This window comes from Juglans microcarpa x Juglans regia, chromosome 2D (genome assembly GCF_004785595.1).
Source record: "Juglans microcarpa x Juglans regia isolate MS1-56 chromosome 2D, Jm3101_v1.0, whole genome shotgun sequence".
NCBI lineage: Eukaryota > Viridiplantae > Streptophyta > Magnoliopsida > Fagales > Juglandaceae > Juglans > Juglans microcarpa x Juglans regia.
In genome coordinates, this window is record NC_054596.1 from 5,126,191 (window position 1) to 5,148,978 (window position 22,788).

Here is a 22,788-nt window from a genome sequence, read left to right on the forward strand (position 1 = left end):
TAAAGAAACCAACTCCCAGGTTTCATTTTTCTCTATCATTCTGATTTCTTCTCTCATAGCTTTCTGCCAAACTTCCTCCTTTGAAGTTGCTGCAAAGCTATTGGTTCAAGTGTAGCATAATTACAATGCTCGTATACTTCACTAAGAAGTTTTGTTCTTCTTATTGGGGATTCAGGAGTTGACTCTTCTTTACTGTCTTCAAATAATACTTGAGTAGCTATTGGACTTTCTGTGTGAGTTTGCTGAATATCACTTGTTTCAACTTCAAATTCTTCTTCTTCCATCTCAGTTAATGATTGAACTGATATCTCAACTCTTGGTTGAACAACTTTCTCAGCTTCCCAATCCCAAAATGCATCTTCATTGAACTTTACATCTCTGCTCACAACCAGCTTTCTAGTTTTCAAATTCAAAATTCGAAAACCCTTTGAAACTGAACTACAACCCACAAATACACCTTTTTCAGCCTTCTCTTCAAGTTTGGTTCTTTTCTGAGATGGGATATAGGTGTAACATATACAACCAAATACCCTTAGAAAGTGGGCAGAGGGTTTTATCCCAGTCCAAGCTTCAAATGGTGTCTAATTTTCAACTGATTTTGTAGGCAATCGATTAAGCAAAAACACAGCAGTGTTCACTGCTTCACCCCAAAATTCCTTGGATAATTTTTTCTCATGTAACATGCATCTAGCCATTTCCATCACTGTCCTATTCTTCCTTTCGAATACTCCATTCTGTTGTGGAGAATAGGCCACAGATAGCTGATGTTCTATGCCTTCAGATTCACAAAACTTCTCAAATTCTCAAGTTATACTCACTTCCTCAATCACTTCTTAGTGTTTTAATCTTATGTCCAGACTGATTCTCAACTAGTAATTTGAACTTCTTAAAAGTTTCAAAAACTTCAGATTTTTCATGAAGAAAATAAACCCAAATCATTCTAGTAAAATCATCTATAAAAAGAATGAAATACCTGCAGTGATTATGGGTTGAAGTCTTCATTGGACCACAGACATCTATATGGACCAGTTGCAGCCTCTCCTTGGCTCTCCAGCTGCTCTCTAATGGGAATGGAAGTTTGTGATATTTTCCAACCAAGCACCCTTCACACACTGATGTCTCTTTCTCTAAAAGAGGTAGATCCTTCATCATCTCCTTTTGATGCATTAATCTCAATGAATTAAGATTGTATTGGCCAAATCTTTGATGTCACAATCTGGTTTCATCTGTAGTTGCCACCATAGCATTAGGAAAACTCCATTGAATGGGAAAATTCCTGCTCCTCCCCATTTTCACTTCAGCTAGTTCCATTTTACTCTTTTCATCAAATATTCTACACATATTATTTTCAAAGCACAAGGAGTAACCATTTTCCATCATTTGGCCTACACTCAACAGGTTTTGATCAAGGGATGGAACCAGCAATACATCCTTGATGAATTTTGTACCCTTCTTGGTCTAGATGGCCACTGTGCTTTTGCCTCTAGGTTCAACAAGTTCACCATTACCCATCTTAACTTTGGGTTTGATAGAAGTGTCCAGACCAGTGAAGATAGCCTCATTAGTTGCCATGTGATTGCTACATCCACTGTCTATGAACCAGATATTCTCTTCTTGAGTGAGAGCTTGTCATGCAAAAAACAAATGCTCATTCTCCTCTTTTTCTTCTGAATAGTTAGCTTGTTGATTGTTCTTGTAACTGCAATCCTTTTCCATATGCCCAATTTTTTTACAATTCCAACATTGTGGCTTCCCGGCATGATAACAATTTTTTTTCTAAATGGTTTGTCTTCTTGCAAATACAACAAGGAGGAAATTCGCCCATTTTCCCTTTCATCTTGCTTTCCATTTGAGCCTAATCAGAATTATTGTAATCCTTCGAGGCTTCTTTTTATAATCTGTTGTTTTTTTATTTTTCAGATTCACTCTTGGTTGAAATGCATGCTCCAAAGAACCATCATTCCTTCTAGCTAATCTTTGCTCATGGGCTTGAAAGGAACCCATCAACTCAGTAACTGACAGGGTTTGCAAGTCCTTTGACTCTTCAATAGCTGCTACTACATGATCATACTTCTCGGGTAAACTAATCAGAATCTTTTGAACAATCTTTTGATCAGTCACCTCTTCACCATGGGCACGCATCTGATTAACTAATTCAATTAATATGGAATCATATTCTTTTACTACTTCAGATTCCTTCATTTTTAAATTTTCAAACTCCCTTCTAAAGCCTTGAAGTTTGATAAGTTTTACCTTAGTATTTCCTTGAAATTCTGCCTGCAGAATCTCCCATGCTGTCTTTGAAGTTTTAGCCCTCATCAATCTTGGAAAGATTGATTCAGACACAACCTGTTGTAGGATGAACAATGCCTTTGCATCTTTGGTAGTTTCTTGCTTGGATTGAGTTGAATCCAAAACTCCTACTGCTGGAACTGTCACCCCTTTTCCACTACATCCCACAAATCTTGAGAGATGAAAAAAATCTTCATTTTGATGCTCCAATAATCATAGCTTTTACCACTAAAAGTAGGAACATATGTTGATGCTCCAAAGGTAGCCATTTTCGACCCTCAGCTGAACCTGGTTAGCTCTGATATCAATTGTTGGTTTAAAACAAAGAAGCAAGCAGAGAAAAATAGAGGAAATTCTTGAGAAACCTCAACCCTTTTAGTTCACGGATTGATACTATGGTTCTGCCTTTTCATTTCACTTTAATCACATACTTATACTATTACATTGAGACTCACAAATTCATTGATTGAAATACAACATCCAAAAAACAACTAACAATAGCAAACACTAATAATAGTAAACTAGAAAACTGAAGAGTTTCTGGAAAACATAAATTAACTTCAATACAGGCCCATAATTTCTATGGTGGTGATATCTTTTGCACAATTGAGCTTTAGATTTGGATGGCCACACGCGTCCGGCCTGCCATCTCTCCAGAATGGATAGCCCACGTTAGTGATCTTCCCATAGTTGAACTGATTACTACAACTCGAATACCAATCATTGGAGCATAAAGACACAAGAAGCTCGACGAAAACCAAGAACTTAATTAAGAAAAGCAGACTGTTTAGAAAGCCAGGACTCCATTTCTGGCTAAGAGAAGGAATGGGAAGAAATGAAATATCGGTAAGCTATTCAGATTGATTGTTTGAAGGAAAACTTAGAAAATAAAGACGAGCGACATCAGTGCTTGACGAGAAAATAATGTTAGACTAGAGATGTTATTTAATTCAACATAACCCCTATAGAATATGTTGTTTTCCATATGATCTATCAGAATCCATGAACCCAAATTCCACCTACCTACGTACTCATAAGCTCGGACAAAAGCATTTTGATTTTCATCAACTAGATCGTCCCAATTAATCTAATTCCATGCCATGACTACCTAATCACAATCGTCTCCATTAGAAAAAATCTCGAGTGACGTAGAAAAAGTGGAAACACATATATATGACCACATACATGGAAGCATGTGGTGAAAGTCCTATTACGGTGTGAGACCTTTTGGTTTCTGGGTGAAGTTTCTCCCAGCTTGTTGACTTCTTTCTCTCTGAAACCTATTCAATAGGACGAGCGTACGGCCTAAAACGATGAATATCTTTTACGGTCGTTACTGAATGAAATGATCATATGTCTGGAAGGGGCAGGCAACTAAGAATTTCGATAGATTCTATGGCAGTCGTATATAATATTAGAAAAAGTCTCGGGAGCAACCCCTGTTCACGCATCATCCAAAACACACCTTAGGTGTCAAAGTAAATTGACAAATTTATCCCTAAACAAATTGACAAGTCCCACGAAGTCCCCTTCCCCCCTCTCAAATTCAAGTTGAAAACACTCCATTTCGGGTTGTCGTGACTATGGTTGATCTGAGCTGGGATGGAGAGGGAGAAGGGAGTTGCCGTGACTGGGATTTAACGATGGGGGTTGTTGCTAGGTCGTGAGGCTCAATGGTGGTGGCTGGGCTGGTGTACGGTGGCGGCGAGAGAGGGGGAGACCCATTTCGGGTTAGGTTGATCTGAGCTACGATGAAGGGTTGCCGTGACTTGGGTTTGGAGGTGGGGGTTGCTGGGAGGTTGTACGGCTCAGTGGTGGTGGCTGGGCTGGCTTACGGCGGCGGGCAGCGGCATTTCGGGTCTACATTCGTGAGACCCATTTCGATAGTGGAGAGGACGATGTGCGTGGGGGCTGCGCGTGGAGGCTCGAAGGTGGCTAGAAGGTCGCCGGTGTGAGGGAGAGCCGGTAAGGTGTCGGTGGCGCTGCTGGGTGGCTGACAGCGGCGGAAAGAGGCCGAACGCGATTCGGTTACTTGGTGAGGAAGGAGTACACGGTGCGGCGAGAGAAGAGTACACGAGCATCAGCGATACTGACGGTGGAGCTGGAGGCTGACGATGGTGGTGGCCGGTGATTGCAGGTGGTGCACGGCAGGATTGGGTTGGCTGAGAGAGGGAATCGGGTGGGGGTAAGGGCTAGGTGGGGAGAGAGAGAGAGGGAATCGGTTTAAAAAAAAAAAAAAGGAAGCACACGTCACGTGTGCTACGGATCAGCCGTGAAAGGGGCTGATCCGTAGCACAGTTCATAATATTATCCTAATTATAAATGAGATATTTTTACATTCTGCGTCTAGTTATTCCAATATATATTCCGCACTTTGGAAGGCTCCAAAACTCTAAACTCTATCAGAACTCCAAAGTTGTTATAAACTGGAGTCTAAAATCATACGGCAAATTACAGCATATATAATATAATATGTCCAATCGAGACAAACCTAAAGTTGGACCATGATCAGACCACACAAATTAAACAAATGTTCTCTGTTAATAAATTTCAAATATTAGTTATTGGTTTATAGAGACGAAAATAGTATTTAAAATGATTATAAACTTAAAATCTCATTGTACATTTATAACCATCAATGGAGCCCAAATAAGGAAAATAAATTAGTATAAGTACCTAAGAGGCCGTTGAAGGGACATGCATGGTTGAAGAAGTCACATTTTATGAGTTTGAAAAGTGAAAGAAAAAAATAACTTTTAAAAAGTTTTAGATCCAAAGTGTTTTTTTTTTTTTTTTAAAGAAAATTCTGTCTACTCGTCGTCTAGTGAAAATTTAATTCGAAAATTTAAAAACATTATATATGTAAACAATTGACATTTTGTAAGAGCTATGGGATATGGGGTCAAATACGAGCAATAACGGTGAAGTATTCAGAATACAGACATAAATGAATGAATTAGACAATTGTTTGAAAACACATTTGTTTTTAGATATTCTTATACTATCTATTACTATATATAAAAGCAGAATCATATAATTTCAACATGATTTACATTCTACACGTTAAATTTAAAGTGTTATATTTATAAAGCGGTAAATATTTTAAAAGTAATGTTTCATTATAAACTATTGTAACTTTTAAATTTTTTTTCTTTTCTTACATATAAAAATATAAATCGACTTAAGACTCTATCCAAAAATACTAATTCAACATTTATATTATTTTATATTTTAAACGGAGTCAAATTATTCCGAATATGTGACATTCTACCCATAAAAATAGACATTCTATTTATTAAACTTAAAGTGTTATGTTTATGGAGCAGTAATCCTTTTAAAAGTAATGTTTCATTATGAACTGTTGTAACTTTTAAGATTTATTTTATTTCTTAGATATAAATATATAAACCGATTCAAGTTTCTACCTAAATGCATTATTTTAACCTTTATATTATTTCGTCAATAATAAACCACCCTATAAATTTCTATTTTGAATTTCTCCATTATAAAATCAGTTCTCTCTCTAAATCTCTTTTCCTCGTACAAAACTTATATAACAATCTGCATATTGTGCAAGTTATAGGCTCCTTTCATTATTATTTATAAATTATTTTATTTATTATTCACAAATCATCATAAATTCTTAACATCCAAACGGAAGATACAAAAATTGCCTGGATACGAAGGCACTCAATTTCGAGTCGCATGAGGAAGGATGGGGCGTGTATTGGGATATCTTGTAAGGTTGCCTCATTTATATGTCACTATCTGTCCATGGAAAATAATACCAACACATGACTCTGTACGTACTCGCACTTAGCAAATATAATTCAGATAATTATTTGTATCAGTCTCACGAGAGTAATATTTTTAATGGGTCATATTTTTTTCAAATAGCTTAATCCAATTATTTCAGATTTGTACGTCCAACACTTACACTAATTAGCATTAATGGAAAGGCATGCTGATTATTCTACTTCCCTAAGAAGCTAGCTATTGAAGCAACAAATTCTTCAGAATTACAGCAAGGCTGTAACCGCACCATGCCAACACACCAAGCACCATCTGGACAGAAATAACAAACTCTCATCATTGGAATATTCTGGAATTCTTTGCATAACATAAAGATGATGAAGTGTACAGTGGAGATTTAATCTTGTATTTGGTTGTTATGATTTACGTATGTACTGTTGGCTATAAATAGCTCGTCTATTCGAGTATCATTGTATTGAGGAAGAATAATATTACTCAAGATATATTTCAGAAAAGTCCTGCTTCTCTTTGACATTCTATCGAGCACATTCTGTGCTTCTTCTTTACTTCATTATGGTATCACAAGCCTAGAATAGGACTCACATCCAAATTCCTGACCTGCAATGGCTCCCAATAAACATCCCACTCCCATCACCTTCCCCAACCACACTTCAAACTTTGTTACTGTTAAGCTCAATATTGATAATTTCCTTCTTTGGAAAGCTCAAATCCTACCATTTCTTAAAGGCCATCGCCTCTTTGGCTACATTGATGGCACGATTCCCTCCCCTCCACCCACTGTGGATGAACAACCCAACTCAGCTTACACGGAATGGGTTCTCCAGGATCAACTTGTTCTTTCGGCCATAAATTCTTCCTTGACCGACACTGTTCTTGCGCAGGTTCTTGAGTGTAAAACTTCGAGGGAAGTTTGGAATACCCTTTCTTCTCTCTTTTCGGCACAATCTTCCGCCCACATTATGCAAACCCAGTTCCAGTTGGCTACCTTGAAGAAAGGTTCTGAATCTATTTCCGAATATTTTCACAAAGCTACAGCACTTTCTTCCTCTCTTAGTGCTGCTGGGCGTCCCCTTTCCCCATCAGAATTTATCATCTACCTCTTAGCTGGTCTAGGTTCGGACTACGAATCCATTGTCACCTCCATTACAACTCGTCCTGACTCACTTTCTCCTGCTCAAGTTTTCAGTTATCTCCTCAATCATGAGTCACGGCTGGCTCATCAAACCCACTCCCTTCTCTCTGCCAGTCCGATTTCAGCTAATCCCACAGTTACTCATTCCTTCTCTGCATCTCCTTCCAACAGAGGCCGTGGTCGTGGTCGGCGAGGCCGAGGTCGAGGTCGTGGTCTTCCTCTTCCTCACTCTAATTTTTTCCCCGCTCATTCTCCTCAACGCCCAACATGCCAGCTTTGTCATAAGTCTGGACACTCTGCCATGTCTTGTTACTCTCGGTTTGATCATGCTTATCAAGCCCCTCCTCCTCCCACCCTTCACGCCAACTACACTACTTTTTCCTCTGTTCCACCCTCTGTTTCTGACTGGTTTCCTGATACCGCTGCTACAAACCACTTTACCTCTGACTTTGCAAATCTGAACCTCAACTCTACTCATTACAATGGATCGGATCAAGTGAGCATTGGTGATGGATCTGTTCTTCCCATTCAAAACACTGGCACGGCTAAGCTTTCTTTCTCTTCTCGTCAATTTTTTCTCAAGAATTTATTACATGTGCCTTTAATCACTCGTAATCTACTCTCTGTTAGACAATTTTGTCATGATAATGCTGTGTTTTTTGAGTTTCACTCTTCTGGTTTTTTTGTGAAGGATCTATGTACCAAGCAGGTTCTTCTTCAAGGCCATGTTAAGGATGGGCTATATGTTCTTCAAGCTGATGCAGAAGCTCAACCACCACCATCTCTCCCTCTCAAACACGGCCTCTCCACTTCCCCTCATGCACTCATAGGAGAACGAACTTCCACTCAGATTTGGCACTACCGTTTGGGTCATCCCAATCCCCGCGTTACCTCACTCACCATTCGGAATTTTAAGTTACCTATTTCTACTACTATATCATCGTTTGTTTGTTCTGCATGTTTACAAGCTAAGTCTCATGTTCTTCCCCATCCCTCTTCTCCTTCTCGTTCTTCCTTCCCTTTTCAACTTCTATTTCTAGATGTGTGGGGACCAGCACCTGTGCTGTCCACCAAGAGTTTCAGATATTATCTCTCTATTGTAGACGATTTCACTAAATATATATGGCTCTTTCCACTACATGCTAAGTCTGATGTTATTTCCATTTTTCTTGCATTCTTACTTTACGTCAGCAATACATTTTCTTCTAATGTTATCTCCATTCAGTCTGATTGGGGGGGAGAGTTTCGTCCCTTAAACACGATACTTAAACAATTCGGCATTTCTCATCGAATTTCCAGCCCCTATTCTCATCCCCAAAATGGGAGTGTCGAGCGACGTCATCGACATATTGTCGAGACGGGACTTTCACTTCTTGCCCATTCCTCTATGCCCTCTGTGTACTGGGCTGAAGCATTCCAAACAGCAACATTTCTCATTAACCGAATGCCTACCCCTCTCTTAAACAATATCTCTCCATTTCAGGTTTTGTTCAACCAAATACCATATTATTCTTTTTTAAGGGTTTTCGGGTCAGCTTGCTGGCCTAACTTAAGGCCTTACAACAAGCATAAAATGGATCTACGTTCCCACCAATGTGTCTTTGTTGGATATACACCTGATCACAAATCCTACAACTGTTTACATGTTCCCTCTGGTCGTGTATATATTTCTCGGGACGTTAGATTTGATGAAACCAAATTCCCGTTTGATTCTCAGCCATCCTCCTCTCACTCTGGCCTTTCCACTCAGCCATATACCTCTAAGCCCACTCCCCATATCGAAGGCCCTTTTAATTCATCTCAGCCTACCTTCTCTACATCCATTCGGCCCACTCCCATTTCCTTACAGCCCATCACTTTTTCACATAACCCATCCCATCCAACCTTCCCTTCTACCCGGTCCATCCACTCCTCTTCTCCAGCGGACACCTCCCCTGTTTCTTCCTCTTCTGCGATCTCATCCTCTAACCTCACCTCTCCACAACCCACGGCATCTGCACCTTTTTCTACTTCCCTATCTTCTTCTCCAGCGGACAGCTTACCTACTTCTTCTCCAGCGGACAACTTACCTTTCTCAACTTCAAACCCCACCTATCAGCAACCCACGACATCATCTGTACCCTTCGCTCCTTCTCTTTCGCCTCTGCTCGGCATCGTCACACGATCCAAGACCAACACACATCGTCCTCTTGTTCGTTCCGATGGTACCATCCCCTGGCCGAAATCCAAATCTGCTTCCTTCACTATTTCTGCATCTCCTTCCATTCCAGAAGAACCCACCTGTTATACCGAAGCTGCCAAATATTCTGAATGGCGGGATGCAATGGCCCTAGAATTTCACGCCCTTCTTCAGACCAGAACATGGGAGTTGGTCCCGCCCTCTCCTCACATCAATATTCTCGGGTCTAAGTGGGTTCTCAAGACTAAACGGAAGGCTGATGGCACCATCGAGCGACGGAAAGCTCGTCTTGTTGCTAAGAGGTTTCATCAGCAGCCTGGTCTTGATTACTCAGAGACCTTTAGCCCAGTTGTTAAACCTGTCACAATAAGGCTCCTTCTGTCCATTGCTGTCACCCGAAACTGGCCTCTCCATCAGCTTGATATACAGAATGCCTTCTTACACGGTGACTTGGAGGAGGATGTCTACATGCATCAACCTGCTGGGTTCATAAATCCTGACTTCCCACACCACGTATGTAAGCTACGCAAATCCATTTATGGTTTGAAACAAGCCCCACGGGCTTGGTTCTCTAAACTAAGCTCTAAATTGCTTTCGTTAGGCTTTCATGCTTCAGTTTCAGATTCGTCCTTGTTTATACTCTCCCATGGTTCTGATTCCATTTATATTTTAATTTATGTTGATGATATTATAGTGACTGCATCTGCTGTTTCCTTAATTCATGACTTTATTAATTCTCTTCGTAGTGAGTTCCCTGTCAAAGACCTTGGTATTTTACATTACTTTCTGGGTGTGGAAATCTCTCGTGTATCCTCTGGTTTATTCATGTCTCAAAGCTGCTACATTTCCAATTTGTTACAAAAGACCAACATGCACAACTCTAAGCCCGTGTCTACTCCTATGTGTGCCAATGTTAAACTTTCAGCACTTGATGGACCTTCCTTTGAAAATCCTCAGCTTTATAGGAGTGTAGTTGGCAGTCTCCAGTATCTTTCTTTTACTCGACCTGACCTGTCATTTGCAGTGAACAAAGTGTGCCAATTTATGCATTGCCCTCGTGTCTCCCATTGGCAAGCCGTCAAGCGTATTTTACGCTACCTTCGCCTTACACAAAATTTTGGTCTCTATCTTTCATCATCTTCCTCCTTCAAACTTACTGCCTTCTCGGATGCTGACTGGGCAGGGTGTCCCGATGATCGTAAATCCACGGGTGGATTTTGTGTATATTTTGGTTCACACTTAATTTCCTGGGGATCTAAGAAGCAGCCCACCATTGCCCACTCTTCAACAGAAGCCGAGTACAAGGTTATGGCTAACACCACCTGTGAAATCCTTTGGATTCAGTCCCTGTTAAAAGAATTATCCATTCCTTTATCTGACCCACCAACCTTGTGGTGTGATAACTTAGGTGCTACTTATTTATCAGTCAATCCTGTGTTACATTCAAGAACTAAACATGTTGAGCTTGACTTCCACTTTGTAAGAGAAAGAGTTGCAGCCAAGACACTCCGAGTTGCATTTGCTTCAAGCAAGGATCAAGTGGCTGACATTCTCACCAAGCCACTATCTCCGAATCGATTCAACCTGCTTCGCTCATCCTTGACTATCTTCCCTGTGCCACTTGAATCGAGGGGGACTATTGAAGCAACAAATTCTTCAGAATTACAGCAAGGCTGTAACCGCACCATGCCAACACACCAAGCACCATCTGGACAGAAATAACAAACTCTCATCATTGGAATATTCTGGAATTCTTTGCATAACAGAAAGATGATGAAGTGTACAGTGGAGATTTAATCTTGTATTTGGTTGTTATAATTTACGTATGTATTGTTGGCTATAAATAGCTCGTCTATACGAGTATCATTGTATTGAGGAAGAATAATATTACTCAAGATATATTTCAAAAAAGTCCTGCTTCTCTTTGACATTCTATCGAGCACATTCTGTGCTTCTTCTTTACTTCATTACTAGCTATATGTATGTTCCAGTGAATTTGCAAAGAAAAGCGTACCTGGATAGTGATCACTATCATGATAGCACGTCGGTCTATTGGAGTTCAGGTCATAGCCACAAACTCCCATGGATTCCTTGCATTTATTACACCCAGCAGTATCTACCTTCCGTCTCACATCAAATCCGTCTCTAATGGTTTCCACCAATTTCGACGAACTACATATCTCCGGTACTAAGCTATCGACACTGCGAGGTATGGGGACAACCACACTTGCATTACAATCCTTAGGCCCATGAGCTCCCAACTCCAAGTGCACAACCCCATTCACGCCGTCGCAAGTGAATTCGCAGGGGATAGGTAAAAAAAAAAAATGAGCACAGCCATAGTATAGTGTGAGATTCTGGTAACCAGGGTCGAAATCGAAAAGTGTAGGATCGAGGTGGAATTCACATAAACTGGAGAGCATATTCCAGCCCTGTAGTCATCTCTCGAAATTTTGAGGATTTGGGTATTGGGATCGACATATAGCACACTGTAATTCACGTTCATAATCTCTATGGTGGTAACGTTTTTCTCGCAGTTGAGCTTCAATCCAGGATAGCCACAACCACTGGGTCGGATACCTCCCCAGAAAGGAAAATCAATATTACTGATGTTTCCGCAGCTGAACATATTTCTACAGGTCGAGTAGAAATCGTCATGGCATAGAGATAGAGGAATCTCAACGAAAACCATGATGAGTAAGATCAAAGATAAAGAAATAAGGGAAGGAGACGATGAGAGAAGCCAGGAATCCATTTTTCTAAGAGAAAAAGGCTTGGGAGGATTGATGGTTAATCTTGTGTGCAAAGGAAAATACAGGAATTAGCAGAAATGAGTGTACATCGATAACAAGTGGGGAAGATAACTTTGGGAAAGTGATTGGAAGACTTGAGACGTTTAGTTGACTTGATTAGATACTCAGCGCCCAACCTATTTTTTGTGGTACGAGTGATTAGTATGGGATAATTTTATTGAATATTTGCACGTATATTTATAATTTTAATTACCTTTTAAAATTTAAAATTTTATAATTTTTTAACATATTAATAACTGACGTGTGGAAAAATAAATTTTTTTAAAATATATTTTTCAATTTTATTTTTTGAGACTCTCTAGAAAGGGTCTCTCTGGAAGAAAACACTATCAGCTAAAAAAGCAAAAAGACTACTTCCATTGGAATAGCTCAAATCGATCGTGTGTGCATGTATTTTTTTAAAATTTAATTTTCTAGCTATATTTATGTAGATGATGAAGGAGGTCATATTTCCAGTTGCCCCCGCAAACAATGATCTACCGATGTTTAGCTCTATACATACTTCTTGTTGCTGCTATCATGGGTGTGCGTGCGGCTTACACGTTGCTCTCTTCTAATCAAAGTTATCCATTTTAAGTAGTAATATTAATTGATTAGCATTCATCCATCCATTCAAGGATGAGGCAACAGAGATCTCGATTCTCAGCCAACTCAGATTGATTAGTTGCCTAGGAAAGAAGAGGACTAGTCCTTGCGACTGCAATGAATATCAATCAGACAATCCTTTTAGTTTTTACAGATTACCAAACAAATCACCTTCAACATGACCATTTCTTAGCCCAAAATGATATTCTACTCATGACTAACAAACCATTTTGTTGGTTCTCATTTTTCCTCTTACTAATTTTCTCAAATTAGGCGTTGAACCTTGTCATCAAGACTTTAATGTGAACGCGTAGCTTTCATTAACGTAAGAGTCGGGGTGACCTTATTTTCCATACTACTGTTTTTTTACTGGACATTTTCCATTTGCCAGAAGTCTGATATGAGTTAAAGAGGAGACATTAGAGGATGGCTTTAGTTTAGGATCAGTGAAAAAATGTGCCCCATTGTATTTATTGTTCGAGCTATTGATCCGTACGAAATATCGAAATATGGATATTAGCAGCCATTTTACAGCCATGACTAAATAAGTTTGTTTGACTTGGATTCTTTTTATCTTAAATTTTATTATTTTTAATTACATTTAATATTATATATTTTTATCAATGATTTAAATAGACGACCCAAACGTAGAAGCATTTTTCTATAATTCTCATGTAAAGATGTTGAACAAGGTAACTAAAGGCTGGTTTGAATGGTGAGAGATAAGATGAAATGAGATAATTTTAGATGAGTTAAATAAAATATTATTAGGATATATTTTTTTAATTATTATTTTATAATTTAAAAAAATTAAATTATTTATTATATTTTATATAAAAATTTAACAAAGTTAATTTGAGAATCCAAACAAATCCTAAGAGAAGAAAATGACGGAGAAATTATCGGAGGTGATAGGATCGGGTATTACTAGACCTTCAATTCGATTTCGGGTCCTGCATTTGCTCCAGGGTCGTTGCCTCGACAAGCGAATCAAACGATACAGTTTCGTTTAGACGCACTGGCGGCACTGCCTCGGCAAATACCTCTTACGATGCCATTTTTTAACGGTTTCTCCGGCCAAAAACAAAAAGAGCATTCATGAAAAAAAGAAGTCATTTGCATCACTGCTGTCAAACAGATCAGGCACAATTGTTACGCCGATAAATGCTTATAGGTCCAATGGATTTCGACCCTTGAGAGGGACACAAAGGAATAAACCCACCATTCCTTAAATTACCTTGGGTTTTTCAGATATTTTCTTTCCTGAATAGTCATTTATGCACAGATATAAAATAATCAACAATATACACTAGAAGGAGAAGGAGAAGGAGAAGCGCATCTTCGCTCCCACTCTTACAATTCTCAATAACCCAGGTTGGTTTTCTCATCTTCTGCGTTAGGCTTTGATCTTTTTTCTCTCAAGCTGTTGAGATATTGGAAATTTTGTGAGACCCAATTTATAATAATGCAAAAGACTTGTGTTTTTCCATTTTACCGTTAGTATTTTCACATATCCTTACCGTTCCATTCTGTCTCCCCTGCACTTAATTTAAGTTGAGATTTACATAGTTTAGTCATGTATATTTGGATTGTTTCAAGTTTCCATTTCGTTTCTTTTGTTGCGGTTTTGGATGAGTGATTATAGCTAACTTGCATATTATTGAACTAATTGTTTAGTTTGCATATTAGGAATAAGCCGAGAACAATGTTCTATACCAATTCTTTAATGTCAAATACTCATCATGTTGTCTTCTAGTGGCATGACCCGAGCATCTTTCATTATGGGCATTGTTATTTACTTCTTGTGTCATCTGTTTCTTGGAAATGACTTCCCTTGTTGACCATAGTTATTCTTTGATAGTTGGATATGATTGTATTCTCGCAGGTAGCTGTTCTACATAGGGATTACGCTGTCATAAATTTTGTAATTTATCGGCTTGTTATCATTTTTAACAGTTATAAGCTTATAACTTGCCGTCATATTCATGGGCACGCGCTCGTATACATTTCACTAGAGGATGTGATCTGAAATTGGTCAATATGTTGTCATGTTAAGAAAAACAAAGTTATTAACTTTATCCTCTAGCTGTGTGAGAGCTTGTCTGAGATAGTGGAATGGAAAAGAAAAGAATAGATGACTGTGAACCAGGTCCAGTTCCTTCACCAAAAGCATTGGACAGATTTGGATTTGTAAAGCAGGAACTTAATACCTCTCCTGATGGTTTAACAAGAGGCAGGTCAGCTCATGAATATGAGAGGTATGCTTTTCTTTTCCTAAAATCACGTAAAACTTTTATGGTGAAGGATTATGTGTGATCGATCAACCACTTCATTTTGTCTCAATTCTACTACTCATCCATCTTGTTCATTAACACGGGTATTGATTCTTTTAAGGGAGGAAAGAAGAGTTAGAAAATGGAGGAAAATGATTGGGGTTGGAGGGAGTGATTGGAAGCACTACGTTAGGAGAAAACCTCATGTTGTCAAAAGGCGTATAAGGAAAGGAATCCCTGATTGTTTAAGAGGTCTTGTTTGGCAGCTGATCTCTGGAAGTCGGGACCTTTTGCTGATGAACCCAAGGGTTTATGAGGTATGCCTCTTTCCCAACCCTGATAAATAGCCTTGACAATTATTGTACATGATAAGTGGAAGATATAGCATTTTTACAATGACCATTTCCTCATATATCTCCATGGATTGCATGAGTTTTTTTTTATTATTCAATTGATCATGGGAAATGAATACCCTCCCCTCTCTTTGCCACTTATCATAATTTTTTTTTTCAATAAATATTCTCCACTTCTCATGGTACGGCTAGTTTGGATTAGGGTTGTAGGTTCTTATTGAAAAATTATGTGGTTTAACTTTTTAGTTGATTGACAGCTAATGACCTGTGTTGATGATATATGGTTCTCAGTTTTGGTGACTCAGAATTTCAAGTTATCGTGTGCTTTTCATTATATATATATATATATAATTGTCTCTCAAGGGCAATCTTTCTCTCTCTAAAAATATTTTCTCTCCGTACATCTTGCAATTTTTTTCCCTGCTGCAACTGATGATCTCATGAAGTGGTTTCAATGGGATTCTTTAGAGAGGTGGGGATTGAGTTGAAAGTATTCACACTTAGTAATGAAGGTGGATTATTTCGCATTACAGAGAGGGGATGGAGTAGGAAGCAGGAACTCGTGGTGGACCTTAGAACTGTGCAGTGGATGGTTAAGGTGCTGGAGGTCTGCTCAAGAGGTGAGAAGGAGGAGTTCTACAGCTCCATTAGAGAGGGCTACTGCAGTTACCTAGCTCAGAAATGTTTCAACAATAGAGGATGTTTCGTGAGGGTAGCAGAATATAGGGAGGGAGGTAGGAGAAGTTTCATCATCATCCCAGAAGGGGAGGGGGGGAAGGGATGGATAAGGTTGAAGGAGGTGTTGGTGGAGTTGATGCAGGAGAGGAGAACATGGGGTACAACAGCTCCGTTTGGCCATCAAACAAGGCCTAAGGGGGAGAAGACACGGTCGTACAAGGAGGCTCTTGCATCGTATGGGGGGCGAGAGGGGCACTGCACCATTGACAGACTTAAGCCTCGAGCTCCTCAAGGAGTACGTTTTGTAGGTGGTGGCAAGGAGGTAGAGATGGAATTACGCTGGCAGATGGACTTGTTGCAGAACCAATTATGGAAAGTGCAGAAGGATCTTGAAGATTTGAGGAAATTGGTTGGGCGTAATAAGGAAATATGTGTGGAGGAAAGTGGGGCTGAGAAAGAGGGGCCAGGTTGGTATCAAATTGAGAAGGCCCACCAAAAATAGAAAAACATGGGGCCTGTCTGGAGGAAAGTGGGGCCGAAGGTAGTGGGCCCTCAGTACGCGGGGAGCAATGGTCGCATGGATGGGCCTGGCCCATCGGCCCAGAAGGTGAGCGAAAGCCCTAGGGCTCTATCCGGGGTCGCGTCTGGTCCGCTGCCAAGAGAGACTCAGCCGTGCTTGCCGCCGTCGCAGGGGGAGACGTTGGGGGGCCAACAGAAACTACCGATGACGGCAGTGGCACTCTCCGATGATGGCCTGCATGTATGGGATGCCAGAAAAGATGACTGTCATGTCACGGTGGATGCTGCGACTCGAGTGGTTGACTTTTCTCCACCTCTCGAGGGCCAAACAATGTCGATGAGCGAAGAGGAGGGGAGGGGGACTCCGGCGAACCACGTTGGGTGTATTCTCGTGAACCTTGAGGTGGTTGTGAGGGATGGGGAGTTTTCGGACTCTGACTTGGATTTGTCCCAATATGATTCTGTTGAAGGGGTATCCTCATATGAAGAAAATGCGATGGTTATGTGTGATCAAGTAGGTATGATTGAAATCTCGGTGGTGAAATCTCGTTTTCAGTTGGGCAATGGATCGATGATTAAATTCTGGAAAGATATTTGGTGCGGAGATACTGCTCTACTTAGGGCAGGTTTGGGAGGTGAGATGAGAATTTTGTGTTTTGTTTGAGAATTTAAAATATTGTGTTTTAATATTATTATTGTATTGGAATTTGAAAAAGGTGAATTGAGATTTGAAAAAGTTGAATTGTTTATTATATTTTGTATGGGGATTTGAAAAATGTGTAATGATGAGATGAGATGAGATGAGAATTTTGTGTCTCATCCCATCTCTCAAACCTGCCCTTAATGTATTTCCGTCATTATTCCAAATTGCCAGTGTTAAAGAGGCTTCAATAGCGGAGGTCATGGGAATATCAAGTGAGCAACTTCATTGGAACATCAGTTTCAGTAGGGCTGCGCAAGATTGGTAGGTGAATAATTTTGTTAACTTTTATAGCCTCCTTTATTCAGTGAAGCCAAGTCAATTTCAAGAAGATGGTTTATGGTGGGTATCGGCCGAGAAAGGTACCTTTTCAGTTCGCTCATTCTATAAGGTTCTTACCCAAGACCCCAATATGAGGTTCCCCTGGAGAAGGGAATGGAGACACAAGGCGCCCCTCAAAGTAGCTTTTTTTGTGTGGATAGCATCTTTGGACTAGATTCTCACAACAGATAACTTGAGGAAGCAGAGAATTATTATAGCAGATTGGTGTTGTATGTGTAGGGGAGGGGGCGAGTCGGTAGATCATCTCCTGTTACACTGTGAGATAGCACGAGTTTTATGGGATGGGGTGTTGGGTAGAGTAGAGTTGGGTTGGGTTATGCCAAAGACCGTGGTAGCAGCTTTGGCCAGCTAGCCAATCATTGGAGGGGTACACCAGATCTAAGCGGTTTGGAAGATGATTCTGATGTGCATTATGTGGTGTCTTTGGCAAGAACGTAATGCGTGGACGTTTGAGGACAAAGAGAGATCGATAGAGGAATTTATAGCTTTCTTTTATAGGACGTTATGTACTTGGTCCCATGTTGTTGATTTCAATGGCATGGCCCTGCATGATTTTCTTATTTCTCTTGCGACCCCTAGTCAGGGTTGTCTTTGTATATACTGGCTAGGCCTATTCTTGAAGTAATACAATTTGTTTACTTATAAAAATATATATATATATATATATATATATTTAATATGGCAGTTTGACCTGGTTTTGATAACTACATGCACCAAAAGATTTTGACTCAAAGTCTAGTAGTCTTTGCCTAAGCTGAGCTAATGTTGGCCAGCCTGGGTTAATTGTCAAATTTTATTGGGTAAAGAATAATTGAGGTAAATTTCATTGAATATAAGTAAGTGAGCACTAAAATGAAAATGTATGCCATGGTATAGTTTGGGATAAATATATATTGCGAGGAAAATGGAAAAATCTTGAAAATAATTACAAATGGAAAACTTACCAAACATGTTTCTTTTGTGGTAATTCCCATATCTATTACTATATATAAAAGCTGAGTCATATAATTCCGACGTGGTATTCTATCCATAAAAATAGGCATTCTACCCATTAAATTTGAAGTGTTATGTTTATGAAGCGGTAAACTTTTTAAAAGCAATGTTTCATTATGAACCATTGTAACTTTTAAGTTTCATTTCTTTTTTTACGTATAAAGATATATCTGATTCAAGACTCCATCCAAAAGTACTAATTCAACATTTATATTGTTTTGTATTTTAAGCGGAGTCATATGACTCCAATGTGGCATTCTACCCATTAAACTTGAAGTGTTATGTTTATGGAGCGATAATCCTTTTAAAAGTAATGTTTCATTATGAGCTGTTGTAACTTTTAAGTTTTATTTCTGTTCTTATATATAAAAATATAAACCGATTCAAGTCTCCACCCAAAGGCACTATTTCAACCTTTATATTGTTTCGTCGAATAAACTGTCCTATAAACCGTTTTGAATTTCTTCACTATAAAACCTAGTCTCTCTCTAAATCTCTCCCCCTCATACACAACAATTCGCGCATTGCACGTGATATAGGCTCGTACATATAATGAGCATACAGAATTTTAGTAGCAAAGCAAATAGCTATTGTTAATGTTATCAAAAGGAAATATTAGACATTAGTTTATTTTATAGTTCCAGAGACGTTTCAATGCATGCTCACGCATTATAAGAGTGGAAACACTTTTTGTAGGACCTGGATAGACTTTATATAGATTTGAGATGTCAACTTGACATCTAATAGTGCTATACACCTTGATAATGTGAAGTGCAATGAGTCTTTCGATGACTTCTTAAGAAAGAGGACCAGCAGCAATGCTCATTTCCTGTTCAGCATCCTAATAAAATCTGCTTCTTTCCTTCCTAACTGGAATCAATATTCTTGGCTTTGGGTGATTCTTGCACAGACCCATACACATATTAATGCTATGCTGATGAAACTTTATGTTCATGCAGCAACTAGTGATATATGAAACATCAGCTTCAGAACTAGACATAATACGAGACATTTCTCGTACATTTCCGTCACATGTTTTCTTCCAGCAGAGACATGGACCTGGTCAAAGGTCCCTTTACAATGTTTTGAAGGCATACTCTGTCTTTGACAGAGATGTTGGATATGTTCAGGTTTGATTGTTAAATGTTTGATTACTTTACTGTTTACTGTGTCTGTGATACTGAATGGTATGGGAGTGAAATGCAGGGAATGGGTTTTTTAGCTGGTCTGTTGCTTCTTTATATGAGTGAGGAGGATGCTTTCTGGTTATTGGTTGCGTTATTGAAAGGAGCTGTCCATGCCCCAATGGAAGGCTTATATCAGGTAAACTCTTCTCTACAAAGAACATCTTATCTCACTCTTAGAGGAGTACTCAGCTTTGCTTGGCACCTGAAAAAAGCTAGGTTATAACAATGACTTTCGGTCAATTGCTAGGTCGGTCTGAGGGGATTTTAATCAATATAAGTGGTGAAGTTTTTCTTTCTTTTGATAGTGAAAAAAAAATGATGAATTGGATATGGGTAGATCAATAAAAAAAATCGGGTTAAGCAACTTTATCATGTGAGTAGTTGTTTCTCAAATAATATCAAAATGAAGGATTGCCAGCCATCAAGTTCCTTTAATAAATCATGAACAATAGGCATGCTGGGTTGTGTGTTGACTTTTTTGTTTAATATTGTCTCTTATCATTACACCCACTTCACTGCATTAGTGTAGAGCTTTACAGTTTGTTTTACTTAATGTTCATGTCCTGGCCAAGGAAACAGGGCTTCACATTTTACTATGATAAATAGTGCTCTAAAGTGGCTTAGTATGAGTCAATTTGGAGCTGCTTCAAATTAATTTTCGAACTATGCCAGATTATATGTCTATATATGGTATCTTTTATATTATCATATGCTTGATGCCGGAAAGGATATTCTACGGTATAAATATGGAAGGTTAGATTCTTTTTTTCCAGTAGCAAATTATTATTGTTTTAAGCAGGCATAGTTACATTTTGCACTATCAACCCATCACCTATTTGTGATTTTCACGATAAAGTATGGAAAGTTGCGATGTTTGCCCTGAACGACTAATAGGTTTTGATGCGCACCCTCTGCTAAAATCTTGCCATTAAGATTGCGACACATGGCTCTTTTTTGTCAATCTAAATCATGAGATTTAACCGAGGGTCTAGATTGAGACCTATCAGTAGGTTAGGGTAACAGAAAAAAAGGAGTGGTACTTTAGGGGTGGTTGCAAAATGTAATTTCCTCTTTTTAAGCATTTAGAATTGTTGCTTCTACCCTAGTTGCCTATAGAATTGTTAAACCCGGTTGTATATAGAATTGTTGTTTTTAATTTGTTGCTTCTACCCTAGTTGTCTGAGATGTAATAAATGCCAACTTTAGGTGCAGATGTTAGAAGTTGGTAGAGACAAAAAAGTAAAATGTGACGGGGAGAAAGGTCACACCATCTACTAATTTGACTACAGTGAGTAATATATATTTGATTCCTAAATCTCTTATGATATGCTTGTTATAGGTGGGGCTTCCTCTGGTACAACAGTACCTTTTTCAGTTTGATCACTTGGTGAAAGAGCATTTGCCGAAGCTGGGGCAGCATTTTGCCCAAGAGATGATAAATCCCAGCATGTATGCAAGTCAGTGGTTCATAACAGTCTTCTCATACTCTTTTCCATTCCATTTGGCTCTTCGAATTTGGGATGTCTTTTTGTATGAGGTTAGTGATTGGTATTACCATATTTTTTCCTTACAAGCTTTAGGAACTTTCTATTTATCTGGCATTTTTATTTGCCAGGGTGTTAGGATAGTTTTTAAGGTTGGTTTGGCCCTACTGAAGTATTGTGTTGATGATTTGGTGAGTATCAGAGGTAATGTCTGCTCAAGATTTGAATTAATAACTTTAATTCCTGCTTTTAATGGTTTTTTGTTTCTGTTTATTAGACTAAATTACCTTTTGAGAAACTCATACATGCTTTGCGTAACTTCCCTGAGGATGCAATGGATCCAGACACGTTATTACCTTTGGCCTACTCAATTAAGGTTCCCTCTTTTGTCCCTTTCACCTTTAAATGATGCGGGCTTATGTTTGGATCTGATATTTTTAGTTTATTCAAGCCATTTTATATTTTCTTCTCATATGCACCATGACATTAACGCCAAAACAATTTTTCAACATCTCACATAAGGTTCAGCGTTTTATAATATGGGTATTTAAATACTGCTCCAAGATGATTCAATACATATATAATTAATGTTATTTAAGTGTCTGTATATGCTAGTAATTTCCATGGAGATGCATTGGCGATGGTTTTTATTACAAGGAATTTAAGTGCCTTCAATGAGCTGAGAAAATAGAAAAGAAGTCGATCCATATTTCTTGGATTTATATACAGTGAATTTTTTGTACTACAGAACGTTTCCTTTCACTTTTCTCATGTTGGGGTTGGGATGTTCATGTGGGGCGAAGCTGAAGTTGAGTATATGTTATATGTCTAGTTCAATGTCCATTCAATTATTCAATTTTCCCCCCGCCCTCCCCCCAGTCGCCGCAAAGAACAAAACCGTAGATTGCTTATTAAATAGTTCTTGCATTATGTTTCCAGTGGGATTAGTGAGGACCGAAGTGCCATGCCTGACACCCTTAAGCTATATAGGGACTCCATATATTTAAATATTTGAAACAGAATCTATAAGATTGCCATGCAGGTTTTTTTCTGGAGCTTGAAATGCTTTAGTTGTAGTCTGCTGGATTTTCTTTCACATTTCTTATTTTTGGTTATTCATGTATGTCTTGTATAATGATTAGGTGTCCAAGCATTTGGAGGAACTGAAGCAGGAGTATGAGAAGAAGAACGGAAAGACAGTTCAATCAGCAGACTCTAATGAAAAGTAGAAACATTCACAATGAATGCGGAGGAACTAAGAGATACTAGCCTATCCATAAATTCCAAATTCTTTGATTCTTTGTCTTGATCGTATGTTGTTAGCAGAAACCTTTGCTAACCGTATCGACTCATCTTTAATCATGTGATTGTTCGTAGTTGCTCGTTCCAGTCATTTCTTAAAATGCTTTCTTGAAGAAGCCCTCCGTGAAATCACTGCTTGTCCAAAACATTTAAGTAATCAAACTTAAAATGATGGAAACAAG

The 22,788-nt window shown here is 38.9% G+C and overlaps 2 protein-coding genes across 4 annotated transcripts in view; one reads left to right on the forward strand and one right to left on the reverse strand.

Moving 5' to 3' along the window:
* Positions 1 to 12,237, reverse strand: part of LOC121248778 (LEAF RUST 10 DISEASE-RESISTANCE LOCUS RECEPTOR-LIKE PROTEIN KINASE-like 1.3) — a 29,903-nt gene extending 17,666 nt beyond the window's left edge. The window contains exon 1 of the mRNA XM_041147344.1: positions 11,392 to 12,237. Coding sequence (XP_041003278.1) covers positions 11,392 to 11,800 — 409 coding nt within the window. The 5' untranslated portion in view covers positions 11,801 to 12,237. The remainder of the gene's footprint in view (positions 1 to 11,391) is intronic.
* A 2,422-nt stretch (positions 12,238 to 14,659) lies between these two features.
* LOC121248785 (EVI5-like protein) lies at positions 14,660 to 22,683 on the forward strand. Of its 3 annotated transcripts, XM_041147352.1 has the most exons (8): positions 14,660 to 15,033; positions 15,170 to 15,365; positions 19,593 to 19,763; positions 19,840 to 19,956; positions 21,160 to 21,357; positions 21,436 to 21,495; positions 21,582 to 21,680; positions 22,447 to 22,683. In XM_041147352.1, exons 1-8 carry the CDS (start codon positions 14,891 to 14,893, stop codon positions 22,531 to 22,533), a joined length of 1,071 nt encoding a protein of 356 aa, XP_041003286.1. In that variant the 5' UTR covers positions 14,660 to 14,890; the 3' UTR covers positions 22,534 to 22,683. The 3 variants fall into 3 exon arrangements, with proteins under 3 accessions (XP_041003286.1, XP_041003287.1, XP_041003288.1); XM_041147353.1 differs by lacking the exon at positions 21,436 to 21,495; XM_041147354.1 differs by lacking the exon at positions 22,447 to 22,683 and having other exon boundaries at positions 21,436 to 21,508; positions 21,582 to 21,686.
* Positions 22,684 to 22,788: the final 105 nt, after the last annotated feature.